Here is a 19,409-nt window from a genome sequence, read left to right as displayed (position 1 = left end):
CACTTGGAGACTAAACAACATGCTACTAAAAAACCAATGTGTCAATGATGAAATCAAAGAAGAAATCATAAAATACCTAGAGACAAACAAAAATGAAAACACAGCTTTACAAAATCTATGGATGCAGCAAAAACAGTTCTAGGAGGGAAGTTCATAGTGATACAGGCCTTATTCAAGAAACAAGAAAAATCTCAAACAACCTAACCTACCAACTAAAAGAATTGGAAAAAGAACAAACAAAACCCAAAGTCAGCAGAAGGAAGGAAATAATAAAAATCAGAGAGGAAATAAATAGAGATCAAAAAAACAATAGATCAATAAAACCAAGAGCTGGTATTTTGAAAATATGAACAAAATTGACAAACCTCTAGGCAGACTCACCAAGAAGAAAAGAGGATCCAACTAAACAAAATAAGAAATGAAAGAGGAGAAATAACAACTGATACCACAGAAATACTAAAAAATCAAAAGAGCATACTATGAACAGTTACATGCCAACAAATTGGACAACCTAGAAGAAATGGACAAGTTTCTAGAAGCATAACTGCCATAACTGAATCAAGAAGAAACACATAATTTGAACATACTAATCACTAGAAGTGAGATAGAATCTGTAGTAAAAACAAAAACAAAAAAACAACCTCCCTGCAAACCAAAGTCTAGGACCAGATGGCTTCACTGGGGAATTCTACCAAACATACAAAGAATTTATACCTGTCCTTCTCAAACTATTCCAAAAAATTGAAGAGGAGGGAACATTCCCAAATTAATTCTATGGGGCAACCATCACCCAGATACTGAAACCAGACAGAGACACTACAGGAAAAAAATTACCAGTCGATAATCTTTGATGAATACAGATGCAAAAATCCTCAACAAAATATTAGCAAACCGAATCCAGCAATACATTAAGAGGATCAAACACCATGATCAAATTGGATTCATTCCAGGGTCACAAGGATAGTTCAGCATACTCAAATTAATCATTGTGATGCACTGTGTTAACAAAAGAAAAGACAAAAACCACATGATCAACTCAACAAATGCAGAAAAAGCATTTTTTAAAAAGTTCAGGGGCTTCCCTGGTGGCGCAGTGGTTGAGAGTCCGCCTGCCGATGCAAGGGACAAGGGTTCGTGCCCCGATCTGGGAAGATCCCACATGCCGTGGAGTGGCTGGGCCCGTGAGCCATGGCCGCTGGGCCTGCGCATCTGGAGCCTGTGCTCCACAACGGGAGAGGCCACAACAGTGAGAGGCCCATGTACCACACAAAAAAAAAAAAAAAAAAAAAAAAAAATTCAGTATCCATTCATGATAAAAACTCTTACCAAAGTGGGTATAGAGGGAACATATCTCAACATAATAAAAGATGCTTATGACAAGCCTACAGCCGATGTAATACTCAACAGTGAAAAGCTAAATGCTTTCCCGCTAAATCCAAAAACAAGACAAGGATGCCCAATCTCATCACTTCTATTCAACATAGTATTGGAAGTCCTAGCCACAGAAGTCAGACAAGAAAAAGAAATAAGAGGTATCCAAATTATAAAGGAAGAGATAAAACTGTAACTATTTGCAAATGACATGATACTCTACATAGAGAAACCTGAAGTCTTCACACAAAAACTATTAGAACTAATAAATGAATTTATCATGGTAGCAGGATACAAGATTAATATACAGAAATCTGTTGTATTTCTTTATACTAATAATGAAATATCAGAGAAAATTTTTTTTTAATTTCATTTAAAATCACATCAAAGAAAAAATAACTAGGAATAAGCTTAACAGAGGAGGTGAAAGACCTATGCACTGAAAACTACAAAACATTGAAAAAGGAAATTGAAGATGATTCAAAGAAATGGAAAAATATACCGTGCTCTTGGATTGGAAAAATTAATATTGTTAAAAACATCCATACTACCCAAAGCAATCTACAGATTAAATGCAATCCCTATCAAAATACCTATGACATTTTTCACATAACTAGAACAAATAATCCTAAAATGTATATGGAACCACAAAAGACCCAGAATTGCCAAAGAAATCCTGAGAAAAAAAGAACAAAGCTGGAGGTATAATCCTTTCAGACTTCAGACTATACTACAAAGCTGCAGTAATCAAAACAGCATGCGATTGACAGAAAAACAGACATATAGATCAATGGAATTGAATAGAGAACCCAGGAATAAACTCATGCACCTGCAGTCAATTAATCTACAACAAAGGAGGCAAGAATATACAATGGAGGAAAGATATCTCTTCAACAGGTGATGTTAGGAAAGCTGGACAGCTACATGTAAATTAATAAAATTAGAACATTCCCTGACAACATATACAAAAATAAATTCAAAATGGTTTAAAGACCTAAGTGTAAGACACAATACCATAAAACTCCTAGAAGAGAACATAGGCATAACATTCTCTGACATAAATCAGAGAATTTTCTCTGTTTTCTACTGAGCCCGCATGCCACAACTACTGAAGCCTGAGCACCTAGAGCCTGTGCTCCACAACAAGAGAAGCCACTGTGATGAGAAGCCCTTGCACCACAACGAAGAGCAGCCCCTGCTCACTGCAACTAGAGGAAGCCCGTGTGCAGCAACAAAGACCAAATGCAGCCAAAAATAAATAAATAAATAAATAAATTTATTTATTTAAAAATAAAAAGAAAGAAAAGAAGTTTACAGTCACCAAAGCGGGTGGGGGACAAATTAGGAGTATGGTATTAACACATACAAACCACTCTACATAAAATAAACAATAAGAATTTACTGTATAGCACAGGGAATTATATTCAATATCTTATAATAACCTATAATGGAATATAATCTGCAAAAAAAAATAACTGAATCACTATGCTGTATATCTGAAACTAACACAATATTGTAAATCAACTATACTTCAATTTAAAAAATGCAAAACCCATTCTTAGCTTGTAGACTATACAAAGACAAGCAATGGGCCCAGTGTGGCCCACAATATGTGGGCATAGAGAGTCATCAGGAAGTATCATGTTTAATGTTGAAACATTGAAAGTTTTCCTTTAAAATGAGGAAGAAGAAAATGGTACCCACTTTCACCATTATATTTTTCATTATTATATTTTCACCATTATATTCAGCTACAGACTAGAAGTGTTTGTTAGCACAGTGAGCCTAAATATATATATATGTATATGTATATGTGTGTATATATATGCATATATTTTCAATATATGTATATATATATAGAGAGATTTTTGAATAGAAAGGAAGAAACAACTGTCATTTGCAGGTGTTATAATTGTATATTTTGAGAATTAAAAAGAAAATACAGAGAAATTATTGGAATTAAAAAGAGAATTTAACAAATTTCCTGGATATAGAAACAATATACAAAATCATAGAAAACAGCAAAAACAAACAGAATTTTAAAAAATAAGATACTGCTATAAAATGTTTAAAACTATACTTAGTTTTGCTGATCTTTTCCTAACCTTTTAGAGTAGATGCTGGTTCATTAAGTTGTAGCCTTTATTTTGATAATACCTGCATTTAAATTTCTCCCTAAGTACTATTTCAGCTATATCCCACAAGTTTTGATATGAAATACTTCTGTTATAATTTACTTCTAAAATGTTACTAGTTTTCATTAGAATTTTGGTCTTTGTCCTTTAGGTTATTTGGAAGTATAATACTTAACTTTCAAACAATGGGCATTTTTTACTTCTTGTTACAGTTTTCTAACATTAGGGTCTGGAAAAGACTGAATTTGCATAATCTGAAGTGTTATTCTTAAAAGACTAAATATGGTGTATACCATACACCACTATACTATATATGTATCTCCCCTTTAATCAGGGTAGAAATCATCCACCTAAAATGAATGATTGGAAAAAATTAATGTTATTACATCATCTTAAAAATAAAAGATTCTGGTATTCTGCCCACCACTCCCACAGTAGGAGCTGGTTCCGAGGACTCACCTTTAGAGAGTAATGTGATGTGGAGACCACCTGGACCGGAGACTCTGCTTCATTATCTTCAAGGCAAGAAGAGGCAGCATGACAGTGGCCCTGTTGGTAGAAGACTTGATTTGGCACCTGAGTCTACTTCTTACTACCTATGTACCTGGGGCAAGTTTTCTGGTCGCTCTCAACTTCAGTTTCCTAATCTGGCTAATTGGGAGTACAGGGCCCTGGCTCATCCTCCCACAGCCCCCAGTGAGGAAGGCAGAAGAACATTCCTAGAGCTGGGGAGAGAGCAGCGTTCTGCAGAGCTAGGCAGCTCAGAAACAGTCAAACTTTTCTCTAGGCCAAAAGGTCAGAATCAGAAAAGTCTGAATGAAAAATTCTGGAGCAGAAATTCTGAGGTGCAGCCCAGCAACCTGTGTTTTCACAAGCCCTTGAAGTGGTTCCAATGCCCTAAAAATTGAGAGTCACTGATCCACTCCATTCTGTTGCTTTGCTCCAATATTCGGCTGAGTCCAAAATAGCCGTATGGCTGACAAGGTCTTGGTGCTCTGGCTGGCTGTCAGACCTGAGCCTCGGAGGTGGGAGAGCCGAGTTCAGGACATTGGACCACCAGAGACCTCCCGGCCCCATGTAATATCATTTGGCAAGAGCTCTCCCAGAGATCTCTGTCTCAACCCAATGACCAGCAAGCTACAGTGCTGGACACCCCATTCCAAACAACTAGCAAACAGGAACACAACCCCACCCATTAGCAGAGAGGCTGCCTAAAATCATAAGTTCACAGACACCCCAAAACACACCACGGGACACAGCCCTGCCCACCAGAAAAACAAGATCCAGCCTCATCCACCAGAACACAGAACACCAGTCCACTTCACCAGAAAGCCTACACAAGCCACTGAACCATCCTCATCCACTGGGGGCAGACACCAAAAACAACAGGAACTATGAACCTGCAGCCTGCAAAAACGAGGCCCCAAACACAGTAAGTTAAGCAAAATGAGAAGACAGAGAAATATACAGCAGATGAAGGAGCAAGGTAAAAACTCACCAGACCGTACAGCTGAAGAGGAAATAGGCAGTCTACCTGAAAAAGAAATCAGAGTAATGATAGTAAAGATGATCCAGAATATTGGAAATAGAATGGAGAAAATACAAGAAACATTTAACAAGGACCTAAAAGAACTAAAGAGCAAACAAACAATGATGAACAACACAATAAAATTAAAAATTCTCTAGAAGAAATCAATAGCAGAATAACTGATGCAGAAGAACAGGTGAGTGACCTAAAAGATAAAATAGTGGAAATAACTACTGCAGAGCAGAATAAAGAAAAAAGAATGAAAAGAAATAAGGACAGTCTCAGAGACCTCTGGGACAACATTAAATGCAACAACATTCGAATTATAGGGGGTCCCAGGAGAAGAGAAAAAGAAAGGGACTGAGAAAATATTTGAAGAGATTATAGTTGGAAACTTCCCTAATATGGGAAAGGAAATGGTCAATCAAGTCCAAGAGGTGCAGTGAGTCCCATACAGGATAAATCCAGAGAGAAACATGCCAAGAAACATATTAATCAAATTATCAAAAATTAAATACATGGGCTTCCCTGGTGGTGCAGTGGTTGAGAGTCTGCCGGCTGATGCAGGGGACACGGGTTCGTGCCCCGGTCCAGGAAGATCCCATATGCCGCAGAGCGACTAGGCCAATGAGCCATGGCCACTGAGCCTGCACATCTGGAGTCTGTGCTCCGCAATGGGAGAAGCCACAACAGTGAGAGGTCTGTGTACTGCAAAAAAAAAAAAAAAAAATTAAATACAAAGAAAAATTAAAAACAGCAAGGGAAAAACAACAATTAACATACAAGGGAATCCCCATGAGGTTAACAACTGATCTTTCAGCAGAAACTCTGCAAGCCAGAAAGGAGTGGCAGGACATATTTAAAGTGACGAAAGGGAAAAACCTACAACCAAGATTACTCTACCCAGCAAGGATCTCATTCAGGTTCGACAGAGAAATTAAAACCTTTACAGACAAGCAAAAGCTAAGAGAATTCAGCACCACAAAACCAGCTCTACAACAAATGCTAAAGGAACTTCTCTAGGCAGGAAACACAAGAGAAGGAAAAGACTTACAATAACAAACCCAAAACAATTAAGAAAATGGTAATAGGAACATACATATCAATAATTACCTTACATGTAAATGGATTAAGTGCTCCAACTAAAAGACACAGACTGGCTGAATGGATACAAAAACAAGACCCATATGCTGTCTACAAGAGACCCACTTCAGATCTAGGGACACATACAGACTGAAATTGAGGGGATGGAAAAAGATATTCCATGCAAATGGAAATCAAAGAAAGCTGTAGTAGCAATTCTCATATCAGACAAAATAGACTTTAAATAAAGACTATTACAAGAGGCAAAGAAGGACACTACATAATGATCAAGGGATCAATCCAAGAAGAAGATATAACAATTGTAAATATTTACATACCCAACATAGGAGCACCTCAATACATAAGGCAAATACTAACAGCCATAAAAGGGGAAATCGACAATAACACATTAATAGTAGGGGACTTTTAACACCCCACTTTCACCAAAGGACAGATCATCCAAAATGAAAATAAATAAGGAAACACAAGCTTTAAATGATACATTAACCAAGATGGATTTAATTGATATTTATAGGACATTCCATCCAAAAACAGCAGATTACACTCTCCTCTCAAGTGATCATGGAACATTCTCCAGGATAGATCATATCTTGGGTCACAAGTCAAGCCTTGGTAAATTTAAGAAAATTGCATTCATATCAAATATCTTTTCCGACCACAGTGCTATGAGACTCGATATCAATTACAGGAAAAAAATCTTTAAAAAAACAAACACATGGAGACTAAACAATGCACTACTGAATAACCAAGAGATCACTGAAGAAATCAGAGGAAATCAAAAAATACCTAGAAACAAATGACAACGACAACCCAAAACCTATGGGATGCACCGAAAGCAGTTCTAAGAGGGAAGTTGATAGCAATATAATCCTACCTCACGGAACAAGAAAAATCTCAAATAAACAACCTAACCTTACACCTAAAGCAATTAGAGAAAGAAGAACAAAAAAACCCAAAGTCAGCAGAAGGAAAGAAATCATAAAGATCAGATCAGAAATAAATGAAAAAGAAATGAAGGAAATGACAGCAAAGATTGATAAAACTAAAAGATGGTTCTTTGAAAAGATAAACAAAATTAGTAAACCATTAGCTAGACTCATCAAGAAAAAAAAGGAGAAGACTCAAATCAGCAGAATTAGAAATGAAAAAGAAGTAACCACTGACACTGCAGAAAGAGAAAGGATCATGAGAGATTACTACAAGCAACTATATGCCAATAAAATGGGCAACCTGGAGGAAATGGGCAAATTCTTAGAAAAGCACAATCTTCTGAGGCTGAATGAGGAAGAAATAGAAAATATAAACAGACCAATCACAAGCACTGAAATTGAAATGGTGATTAAAAATCTTCCAACAAACCAAAGCCCAGGACAAGATGGCTTCACAGGAGAATTCTATCAAACATTTAGAGAAGAGCTAACACCTATCTTTCTCAAACTCTTCCAAAATATAGCAGAGGGAGGAACACTCCCAAACTCATTCTACAAGGCCACAATCACCCTGCTACCAAAACCACACAAAGATGGCATAAAAAAAGAAAACTATAGGCACGTATCACTGATGAACATAGATGCAAAGTCCTTAACAAAATACTAGCCAACAGAATCCAGCAGCACATTAAAAGGATCATGCACCATGATCAAGTGGGGTTTATCCCGGGAATGCAAGGATTCTTCAGTATAGTAAATCAATCAATGTGATACACCATATTCACAAATTGAAGGAGAAAAACATATCATCATCTCAGTAGGTGCAGAAAAAGCTTTCGACAAAATTCAACACCCATTTATGATAAAAACTCTCCAGAAAGTATGCATAGAGGGAACTTACCTGAACATAATTAAGGCCATATATGACAGACCCACAGCCAACATCATTCTCAGTGGTGAAAAACTGAAACCATTTCCACTAAGATCAGGAATAAGACAAGGTTGCCCACTCTCACCACTAATATTCAACATAGTTTTGGAAGTTTTAGCCACAGCAGTCAGAGAAGATAAAGAAATAAAAGGCATCCAAATCAGAAAAGAAGAAGTAAAACTGTCACTGTTTGCAGATGACATGGTACTGTACATAGAGAATCCTAAAGATGCTACCAGAAAACTACTAGAGCTAATCAATGAATTTGGTAAAGTAGCAGGATACAAAATTAATGCACAGAAATTTCTTGCATTCCTATACACTAATGATGAAAAATCTGGAAGAGAAATTAAGGAAACACTCCCATTTACCCTTGCAACAGAAAGAATAAAATACCTAGGAATAAACCTACCTAAGGAGACAAAAGACCTGTATGCCGAAAACTATAAGGTACTGATGAAAGAAATTAAAGGCGATACAAACAGATGGAGATATAGCATGTTCTTGTATTGGAAGAATCAATATTGTGAAAATGACTACTACCCAAATCAATCTACAGATTCAATGCAATCCCTATCAAACTACCAATTGCATTTTTCACAGAATAAGAACAAAAATTTCAGAGTTTCTATGGAAACACAGAAGACCCCGAATAGCCAAAGCAATCTTGAGGTAGAAAAACAGAGCAGGAGGAATCAGGCTCCCTGACTTCAGACTATACTACAAGTCCACAGTAATCAAGACAGTATGGTACTGGCACAAAAACAGAAATATAGATCAGTGGAACAGGATAGAAAGCCAAGAGATAAAGCCACACACGTATGGTCACCTTACCTTTGATAAAGGAGGCAAGAATACACAATGGCAAATGACAGCCTCTTCAATAAGTGGTGCTGGGACAACTGTACAGCTACATGTAAAAGAATGAAATTAGAACACTCCCTAGCACCATACACAAAAATGAACTCAAAATGGATTAAAGACCTAAATGTAAGGCCAAGCACTATAAAACTCTTAGAGGAAAACATAGGCAGAACACTCTATGACATAAATCAGAGCAAGATCCTTTTTGACCCACTTCCTGGAGAAATGGAAGTAAAAACAAACGTAAACAAATGGGACCTAATGAAACTTAAAAGCTTTTGCACAGCAAAGGTAACCATAAATAAGACGAAAACACCACCCTCGGAATGGGATAAAATATTTGCAAACAAAGCAACTTACAAACCATTAATCTCCAAAATATACAAGCAGCTCACGTAGCTCAATCTCAAAAAAACAAAAAACCCAATTGAAAACTGGGCAGAAGACCTAAATAGACATTTCTCCAAAGAAGATATACAGATTGCCAACAAACACATGCAAGAATGCTCAACATCAGTGATCATTAGAGAAATGCAAATCAACACTACAATGAGGTATCACCTCACCCCGGTCAGAATGGCCATCATCAAAAAATCTACAAACCATAAATGCATGAGAGGGTGTGGAGGAAAGGGAACCCTCTTGCACTGTTGGTGGGAATGTAAATTGATACAGCCACTATGGAGAACAGTATGGAGGTTCCTCAAAAAACTAAAAATAGAACTACCATACGACCCAGCAATCCCACTACTGGGCATATACCCTGAGAAAGCCATAATTCAAAAAGAGTCATGTACCACAATGTTCATTGCAGCTCTATTTACAATAGCCAGGACATGGAAGCAACCTAAGTGACCATCGACAGATGAATGGATAAAGAAGATGCAGCACATATATACAATGGAATATTACTCAGCCATAAAAAGTAATGAAATTGAGTTATTTGTAGTGAGGTAGGTGGATCTAGAGTCTGTCATACAGAGTGAAGTAAGTCAGAAAGAGAAAAACAAATACCATATGCTAACACATATATATGGAATCTAAAAAAAGAAAATGGTTCTGAAGAACCTAGGAGCAGGACAGGAATAAAGATGCAGATGTAGAAAATGGACTTGAGGACATGGGGAGAGAGAAGGGTAAGCTGGGATGAAGTGAGAGAGTGGCACTGACATATATACACTACCAAATGTAAAATAGGTAGTGAGAAGCAGCTGCATAGCACAGGGAGAACAGCTCAGTGCATTGTGACCACCTAGAAGGGTGAGATAGGGAGGGTGGGAGGGAGAAGCAAGAGGGAGGGGATATGGGGATATATGTATATGTGTAGCTGATTCACTTTGTTATACAGCAGAAACTAACAGAACAATGTAAAGCAATTATGCTCCAATAAAAATGTTAAAATAAATAAATAAAAAATAAAAGATTCTATTAACCCTAGTCATTTTAAGCATTAAGAATAATTCTGTTTTGTAGATAAGAATTCCCGGCCACAAGCATACAGTTAAAAATCTAGGTTTATCTTGCCTCCTTAAAATGAAATTATTATCTTAACAGTTTTTTCATAGAGTCTATCATTTTTAAGCATATGTTAGTTAACTGTTCTTTTATTTTAATTAAATGTTACAGGATATGGAGCCTAGTTGATCATGCACTAATAGCAAGGTGTAATATGGAAGAACCAATTCGTTGTGCAGCTGTAAATGTAGATGGGATCCATCTTGCCCTTGGAATGAAGGATGGCTCATTCACTGTACTTAGAGTAAGGTATGTAATAGGGTAGAAGTAGAAAGAGAGAGTAAATTTCTCTTAAGTGAGATAGAGTGCATAGTACTTACTTTTACCCATTTCCTTTAACCCCCTCCCTTCTTATTAACATATATTTTCTCAAATATTAGTTTCATTAAGTATAAAAAATGTTTATAAAAATGGCTTTGTCAGAAAATTAAGTTAACTCAAAACCCTTGGTTTGGGGTATTAAGAATGCTTAGTAGATTAATGACTAAAATTTTGAGTTAAATTTGGGTCTTGATTTCCATTTCTTGGTAGTATTGATTTTCAGTAATGATCTTCTGACATAGAAGAGGGAGAATGAAACCTTGAAACTGTTAAAAATGAGTGAATGGTTTTGTTGTTATTTGCAGATTTATGCTTTGAAAAAAATGCCTGCATCTCTCCCTTTGGGTAATTAGGAAAGTTTAAAGAATTTGTTAAAGCAGTTAACATCTTTTGTTGGATTATAGATATGTTGTGTTATTGCATTCAGTTGAATTCTATACAGCCATTTAAAAATTTGCTGTAGATCCACACGTGTTCACGATGACAAGTATCTATGAAATTTTTCACATCTAGTTTAATGAATCGTAGGACCATCCACCCAGTTGCCCAATCCAGAAACCATTGATTCATTTCTCTCCTTTGTCTCTCATGTCTAGTTAATCACTAAATTCTGGAGAACCTAATTCCTAAATAGCTCTCTAATTAATCTACTTCCTTCCACTCTCACCACTGTACTCTTTTATAAACTTTTGCCATGTCTTACCTGGATTGGTGGAATAGCATCTCAGCTGGTCTCCTTACCTCCTATTTTGCTTCCTCAAGTCCTTTTTACACTCTACAGTTACAGTGATGCCTTTTAAAACACACTTGTTTGCATCCCTCCTCTTTCTAAAGTATGATAAAAGCATCGCACTGTCCTTAGGATGAAGTTCATAATTCTTAACATAGCATATCCTGCCCATCTCTCTAGCCTATTTCTTTCTATTGCAATCTCTTTCTTTTAGCATGTATAAAACATCTTTCATTTTTTCAGATACATCATGTTCTCTTGTACTTCTGAGCTGCTATAGATATGACTCTTCTTTCTGGGACAGGTTTCTATAATGAGATATGCTGAGATTTTTCTCTTAATCTAATTTTTTATTGTGATAAAACATACATAATACAAAATTTACCATTTTAAACATTTTTAAGTGTAAAACTCAGTGTCATTAAGTACATTTGGGTGGTTTTACAACCAAGAGTTTAAGATGCATGTAAAACACCTGAGAATTTCTATCAGATAGTTGGTATGCATTAAAAATAGTGATTGTTATTTTTTCATTTGTACATTTACTTGTCCTTTCAATTATTGTATGCAAGAAACTGGGTGAATAAGTTATCTCTAATAAGTCAGTATTTTAGCAACTCAAAAATATTCTTTTTTGGGGGTAGGGGAGGCATGCATCGCACAGCTTGCACCATCTCAGTTCCCTGACCAGGGATTGAACTCTGGGCCATGGCAGTGAAAGCCTGGAATCCTAACCAATAGGCCACCAGGGAACTCCCTCAAAAATATTCCTAATCCTTCTTAATTTACCTGGTCATTGTTTCTTCTTGGTTTGCTGTGTATATTCTCCGTATCATAGAGCAGAATTTATAAGTATAGCAGTAGTAAAGTGCCCTCACAGGAGTGGTTATGTTATGATTAGAGGAACATAGCATAGATTAGAAACTAACACACTGGTTCTTAAGTTGGGGTACAAGGTGATGTGCCAGGGCAAAATCATATAACTTCTTAGAACGTCTCTTTTCCTTGTGATAAAAATGTTAATTTTATATTAAAAGAAACACTAATATCATGGAGTCAAATGAAAAATTGCAAATATTTTTCAAATTAGAAGATATATATGAATACATATAAAACTGACTCGTGGTGGGCTGCATGGTATTATCAACATCAAACTCTTCAGAGGCGCTAATTCATTCTCATAAGTAATTAGGGAGACTTCAGTGGAAGAGCTTGGTGAGCATGGTTAATAAATTATGCTGAAGATGGAGTAAGTTTTCCTGCAGTGTATGGGGTAGACTTTAGTTGTAAAAACATTAACGTTGCCATTTTAGATTCTACCAGTCGCTAGCCAGTTGTCCTTTCTGACAGTGTCACTGCTGAGTTATATCAACTTTAAAAGGATTAGGACAGTTTTTCCCCTAACTAATCACACATTCATTTAATTTTTTTTCAACATATTTATATTTTGTCTGCCTCATTTCATGGGAGCAATAAGTTCTGAAAGTTGTTTCCTGGCTTTCAAAAAGTAACTCTTTGTATTTGTCCATTATTTTTTCACATCAAAGGTGTTTTTGTCTCTCTGCCCCCACCAAGAGCACTATTAAAACATGCTCAAATATGTCTTATCTTAAAATTCCTACCTCGAGCCTGAGGCCCTCTTTGGTTATATCACATCTCTACTCTCTTCTCTTTCACAGTAAAAATCTCAAAAAACTGCCTATTTTACTATCTCTCTTTCCTTCCAATTAACTTATCAACTTTCTACCCCCATTCCAATTTAGCTTTTGCCTTCATCTTTAAATTGGAAAACCCTCACTAATAGTGCCCTGTAACTAAAACCAGGAGATAGTTTTCAGTTCTCATCTAAATTGATTCTCAGCAGTAAATTTGACCCCTTGAACAACTTGCTCCTTCTCAAAACATTCTCTTCCCTGGCTTTAGATATTAATTCTCTTTGTCTTTGCAGCCTCTGGCTCCATTTTCTTTATATGCTAATTATCTTCTGCCTACCCAGTAAAATTGAAGTGCCTCAAAGCTCAGATTCTAGGCTTTCTGCTCTTTTTTACTCTGTATTTTCTCACTAGGTGATCTCATCCTGCCTCTAGCTTCAGTTACTACCCATAGCCTGATGATCCCGGATGCATAGTTCTAGCCCTGTTATCGCCTCTAAACTCCAGTCATGCATATCCAGTTGCTTATTTAACATCACTTGGGTATCTCAAAGACATCTGCAATTCAGCATGTCCAAAGCTGAACCCAGCATCCCCCCTCCCAAACTGATCTTCTGTCTCTGGGCCCTATTCTGTCCATTTTCTTGTATAAGCCAAAAACCTAGGCATTATCATTGATACCTCTCTCTCTAACCACCATTTTTTTTAACATCTTTATTGGAGTATAATTGCTTTACAATGTTGTGTTAGTTTCTGCTGTATAACAAAGTGAATCAGCTATATGTATACATATATCACCATATCCCCTCCTTCTTGAGCCTCCCTCCCACCCTCCCTATCCCACCCCTCTAGGTGGTCACAAAGCACCGAGCTGATCTCCCTGCGCTATGCATCTGCTTCCCACTAGCTATCTATTTTACAGTTGGTAGTGTATATATGTCAGTGCTACTGACTCACTTCATCCCAGCTTCCCCTTCCTTGCTCCCCTGTGTCCTCAAGTCCATTCTCTACATCTGTGTCTTTATTCCTGTCCTGCCCCTAGGTTCATCAGAACATTTTTTTTTACATTCCATATACATGTGTTAGCATATTTTTTCTCTTTCTGACTTACTTCACTCTGTATGACAGACTCTAGGTCCATCCACCTCACTACAAGTAACTCAATTTCGTTTCTTTTTGTGGCTGAGTAATATTCCATTGTATATACGTGCTGCATCTTCTTTATCCATTCATCTGTCTGTGGACACTTAGGTTGCTTCCGTGTCCTTGCTACTGTAAATAGTGCTGTAGTGAACACTGTGGTACATGACTCTTTTTGAATTATGGTTTTCTCAGGGTATATGCCCAGTAGTGGGATTGCTGGGTCATATGGTAGTTCTATTTTTAGTTTTTTGAGGAACCTCCATACTGTTCTCCAAGGTGGCTGTATCAGTTTACATTCCTACCAGCAGTGCAGGAGGGTTCCCTTTTCTCCACACCCTCTCCAGCATTTATTGTTTGTAGATTTTTTGGTGATGGCTATTCTGACCGATGTGAGGTGATACCTCATTGTAGTTTTGATTTGCATTTCTCTAATGATCAGTGATGTTGAGCATTCTTTCATGTGTTTGTTGGCAGTCTGTATATCTTCTTTGGAGAAATGTCTATTTAGGTCTTCCGCCCATTTTTGGATTAGGTTGTTTGTTTTTTGATATTGAGCTGCATGAGCTGCTTGTTTATTTTGAAGATTAATCCTTTGTCTGTTGCTTCATTTGCAAATATTTTCTCCCATTCTGAGGGTTGTCTTTTTGTCTTGTTTATGGTTTCCTTAGCTGTGCAAAAGATTTTAAGTTTCATTAGGTCCCATTTGTTTATTTTTGTTTTTATTTCCATTACTCTAGAAGGTAACCACCATTTATAATCCATCACTACATCCTGTTGATTTTACTCACCTGATGAATTGTCTAGCAGCATTTTAGTTAAGGTTTGTGAATAAGATTAGAATGATAATATCTTTAACATATACTAAATATAATAGTATGGATTGTGCATATAATACTGTATATTTCAGATCATTTCACTTCTTTCTGAAGTCTGAGCAACCATCATCTGTAGTAGTCTTCTAATTGGTCTTAATCCTGCTGTTATACTCCTTCAATTTGTTTTTTACTCTCGAACCAGATTAGTGATCTGATTGATTCATCCCACCCTAGCTTATATTTACAAGTTAAGGCCAAAAATCTTTAGATGTATGAGGACTTTTATAATTTTCCCTTAGCCTTCCTTACCAGACTCTGCTCACGTCAAAGCCCCCTTTGCTTGTTTCAGTACCACTACACTGGGCTTCTCAAGCTGAGCTTGAATACTTTCTCTTGCCATCAGCAATTTCACACAGTTTTAGCTCTGCTGCAATGTAGGCTTTTTCCTCCCAGTTCCTGTCTTCTGCTGAGCTAAGTCTCATTAATTCCTCAGAATGAAGTTTAAACTCCACTGCTTTTGGTCTGTTTCCTCTAACTCCTTCACCTAGGAACGGTTCTTCTGTTATATGCTCTATCAATATATATGCTCTATTAATATTGTGTACTTTTACTTTTGTGATGTGTTACAGACTGCTAATGTATGAGTATTCCCAGGCTTTCGCCTCCCTCTGCTTCTTAAAGAAATCACAGAATTTGCATACCAGTTTCCCAGAAGACTTAATTCAGAATTTTTAGAAGTCAGTACATTTTCATCTAATAATAGTCTTCTTACCTGTAAATTTGTCAAAGAAACATCTTTGTCAGAGAAGATAGTTATAATTCATAGTGTTGATGTAATAACGTAATACATACTATAAACTAGTCAATCAGAATCTCTTTCCATCACTGTTGGTTTCTTCTCTGTGTGCGTGTGTTGGTTGGTGGACAGGGCCACAGTGGTAGAAAGCAAGAGACAACCTCAGATATCCACACTTATTTCTCTCGTTAACTGGGAGCAGTTAAGTCCCTAGAACAAAAAAGCTGTGAAAAAAAATACCAAAATAATTTTGAAGAATTTTCCAGGAGCATTTTAACTAATGTTCATGATTGATACTGGAATGATTATATTTTAATAAAGAAGGCATAAAAAGGAAAAGCTATCAAATAGTGTCTTAGATGTTTTCTTAAAAATCTTGCTCCATATAGATATAGATGAATGGCTGGATGTACTAATGGATGGCTGAGTGGATGGATGGATGAATGGGTATGAAGAAAGGGAGGTAAGATGCATGGATTTACTTAAAACTGAAAGGAAGGAGTCACTGGGAAAGGTAGAAGTAGATACATTATTCTGTGCTTAGGAAGAGGGCCTTGAAAGTTGCAGGGTCTAAGGCAGAAGTGACGTTGAGCAGGAAAGCTCTTTTAAAAAGTGCTTTTTTTTCCTTCATTTATTTTGTTTTGTTTTGTTCTGATTCCCTTTTGTAGTTAAGGGGATGATTTTCATCTCCTTCTTTATATGATTAACACCAGGGTAAAGCCCAAGTTCCTTGGCAATGTATCAGATCTGTTACACACTGTCCTCAATTTATCTCTTTAACCCCATCAAGTCACTGCTTTTCCCACTTACCTTGTATCCACGTTGTATTATCTACTGTTCTTCAAATGTGCCATGTACTTGCATTGCTCATGCTGTGTCTTCTTTCTGGAAAACCTTCAATCTTTTATACTTAGTCAGCCCCTCAGGTTTTATGCTCAAATAGGTATCACTCTTCCTTGGTCCCTTCCTGCCTTTAGTCTTTTAGTTATTGATTGATTGATTGCCAGGCTGGGTCTTCGTAGCTGTGCGTGGGCTTTCACTAGTTGCAGCAAGCCAGGCTACTCTTCGTTGTGGTGTGCGGGCTTCTCATTGCGGTGGCTAGTTGCAGCACGTGGGCTCAGTAGTTGTGGCACGTGTGCCCTAGAGCACGCAGGCTTCAGTAGTTGTGACGCATGGGCTCGGTAGTTGTGATGCACGGACTCTAAAGCACGTGGGCTTCAGTAGTTGGGGCTCGCAGGCTCTAGATCATGGGCTCAGTAGTTGTGGTGCGCGGGCTTAGTTGCTCCTTGGCATGTGAGATCTTCCCAGACCAGGGATCGAACCCGTGTCCCCTGCATTGGCAGGCAGATTCTTAACCACTGCACCACCAGGGAAGTCCCTGCCTTTAGTCTTAATCATTTTTCAGTATTTCTTATAGAACTTCACACATAACCTTTTGAGCACTCACTACATTTTCTCAATTATAAAGTATAATTACTTTATCTCTGTCTCTCACAGAAGATGAGTTCATCTTTGTATCCCATGTGCCTAAAACAGTTAAATACTTAGTGTTACTGAAACAAATATGAGTTTGATTGCTTTAAATTGTCCATTTAGAAGCTGTAAAAATTGGGAAATAACCATTTAAGCTTTTATTCTTGAATTATCTGTTGATAACCTTTCAGATGGGTAATGCAAAATTTATTTGGAAAAAGCCCCTGGCACTAGTTAGAAATAGAATTCTCACTTCCTCCTGCCCCTTCTCCCTTGCTGCCTCTCTCTTCTCCGCCTCTCCACCAACTCCACATGTTTGGAAACTCAGTAGTGTTTAACTAAGTGTTTACCCATTTTTATGGCTATTACCAGTACCTGTTATTATTCTGGAAAGTCAGTTATAAGGCATCATTAAAAATATATATATATTTAACTTTGCTGGCTGACATGGTCGCTAATTGGGAAGAATTTGTATTCTATTAAAAAAGGTCAAAGAGGTTGAAATAAAAGTAACTAGTGGTGGGCTTCCCTGGTGGCACAGTGGTTGAGAGTCCGCCTGCCGATGCAGGGGACGCAGGTTCGTGCCCCAGTCCGGGAAGATCCCACATGCCACAGAGGGGCTGGGCCCGTGAGCCATGGCCACTGAGCCTGCGTGTCCGGAGCCTGTGCTCTGCAACGGGAGAGGCCACAATGGTGAGAGGCCCACGTACTGCAAAAAAAAAAAAAAGTAACTAGTGGTATCTATATAAAGATATACATTCAAATGTATTACTGAAATAATGCAAATCAATTTCTCCTTTATTTCCTGGATGCAATTTTGTACATTTGCTTCATTACAAAAATTTAATTTGAAAATCATGGCTTTTAGAATTAAGCATTTTTCATAAACTCAGTACTTACAAGGAACTTCATCATAAAAATCCATGAGTTTATTTCCTTTATTGTATGACTCCAGAAATTTAGTATGAATCTCTGAACTACTTAAAATTAAGTAATTTAGGAACTGAAATTTAACATTTTTCTCTACTTCCAGCATATATTGTCCTATATATTTCTGTTCAGCAAAACTATTCCTGAGTTAATACTGCTTGTCTCATTTACATTTGTTTTATGGTTTATAAATACTTGATACAGCCTCACAGTCATTTTAGACACATTTGAAAACTGAACTAATTCTGTAGTGACGTCTTTGTGTATGGTCTCATTTTTTTTCTCTTTACAGAGATATGACGGAAGTTGTACATATTAAAGATCGGAAGGAGGCAATTCATGAGTTAAAATATTCACCAGATGGAACTTACCTTGCTGTTGGATGCAATGACAGCTCAGTTGATATTTATGGAGTTGCTCAGCGTTATAAAAAATTTGGGGAATGTGTTGGATCACTTAGTTTCATCACTCACTTGGACTGGTCCTCAGACAGTAGATATTTACAAACAAATGATGGGAATGGTAAAAGACTTTTTTATAGGATGCCAGGTAAAAATTTCCTATAAATTATTTATAATTTGTAGATTTTTAGTTCCTTTAAAATATCTTAGAATTTCATTAGAGGCAGAGTGTAAGTTACATTTGATTATAGGAAATCAAAGAAGATACAAGCTAATATTTCAGGCACTGTGATCTTTTCTCTATGGCTGCCTTATCATTTGAAATCCTTTTGGTTCTTAATTAAAACTTAATTGCTTGGAGGATCTAAGACCTATTTTATGTTGAAGTCCATGCCATATGAGTGGTATATGGTAAAGTCCTAGTGTATATTAGAAAGTCAAAATGCCATTTTTAATGGGTACAACTAATTAACTAAATACAACTGATACAAATGTCTGACTATAAATTGTTTGGGTTTTTGTTGTTATCTCAGACTTTGCAAATATTAATAATATAGCTAACAAACTAATTTTGAAAAACTGAATTTTTATCAAAGATTTAAAAAGAGAAGAATAAAAACAGAACCATCAAAATATTATCTCTCAGCCCTTTATTTAGTATGATGCTTAGTGAATTAGTCACTATATTAAAATAAGTTATTTAACAAGAGTAGCTGCATATTTAAATTAATGCATCTCTCCAAAAGTTTTCATTAACAATCTGTATGTAAT

The 19,409-nt window shown here is 36.8% G+C and overlaps 1 protein-coding gene across 2 annotated transcripts in view; it reads left to right on the top strand.

Moving 5' to 3' along the window:
- The window catches only part of EML5 (EMAP like 5), a gene marked incomplete at its 3' end in the record, with an annotated part of 166,907 nt that overhangs the window by 62,758 nt on the left and 84,740 nt on the right, over positions 1–19,409 (top strand). For both annotated transcript variants that reach the window (XM_081228976.1, XM_081228975.1), the window contains exons 8-9: positions 10,489–10,626; positions 18,530–18,786. In XM_081228976.1, the coding sequence (XP_081085102.1) occupies positions 10,489–10,626; positions 18,530–18,786 (395 nt within the window). The remainder of the gene's footprint in view (positions 1–10,488; positions 10,627–18,529; positions 18,787–19,409) is intronic.

The sequence above is a fragment of the Mesoplodon bidens genome (assembly GCF_964165515.1).
Source record: "Mesoplodon bidens genome assembly, chromosome: 3".
NCBI lineage: Eukaryota > Metazoa > Chordata > Mammalia > Artiodactyla > Ziphiidae > Mesoplodon > Mesoplodon bidens.
The sequence above is the reverse complement of the archived record's forward strand: the minus strand, read 5'-3'. Positions and strand labels throughout refer to the sequence as shown.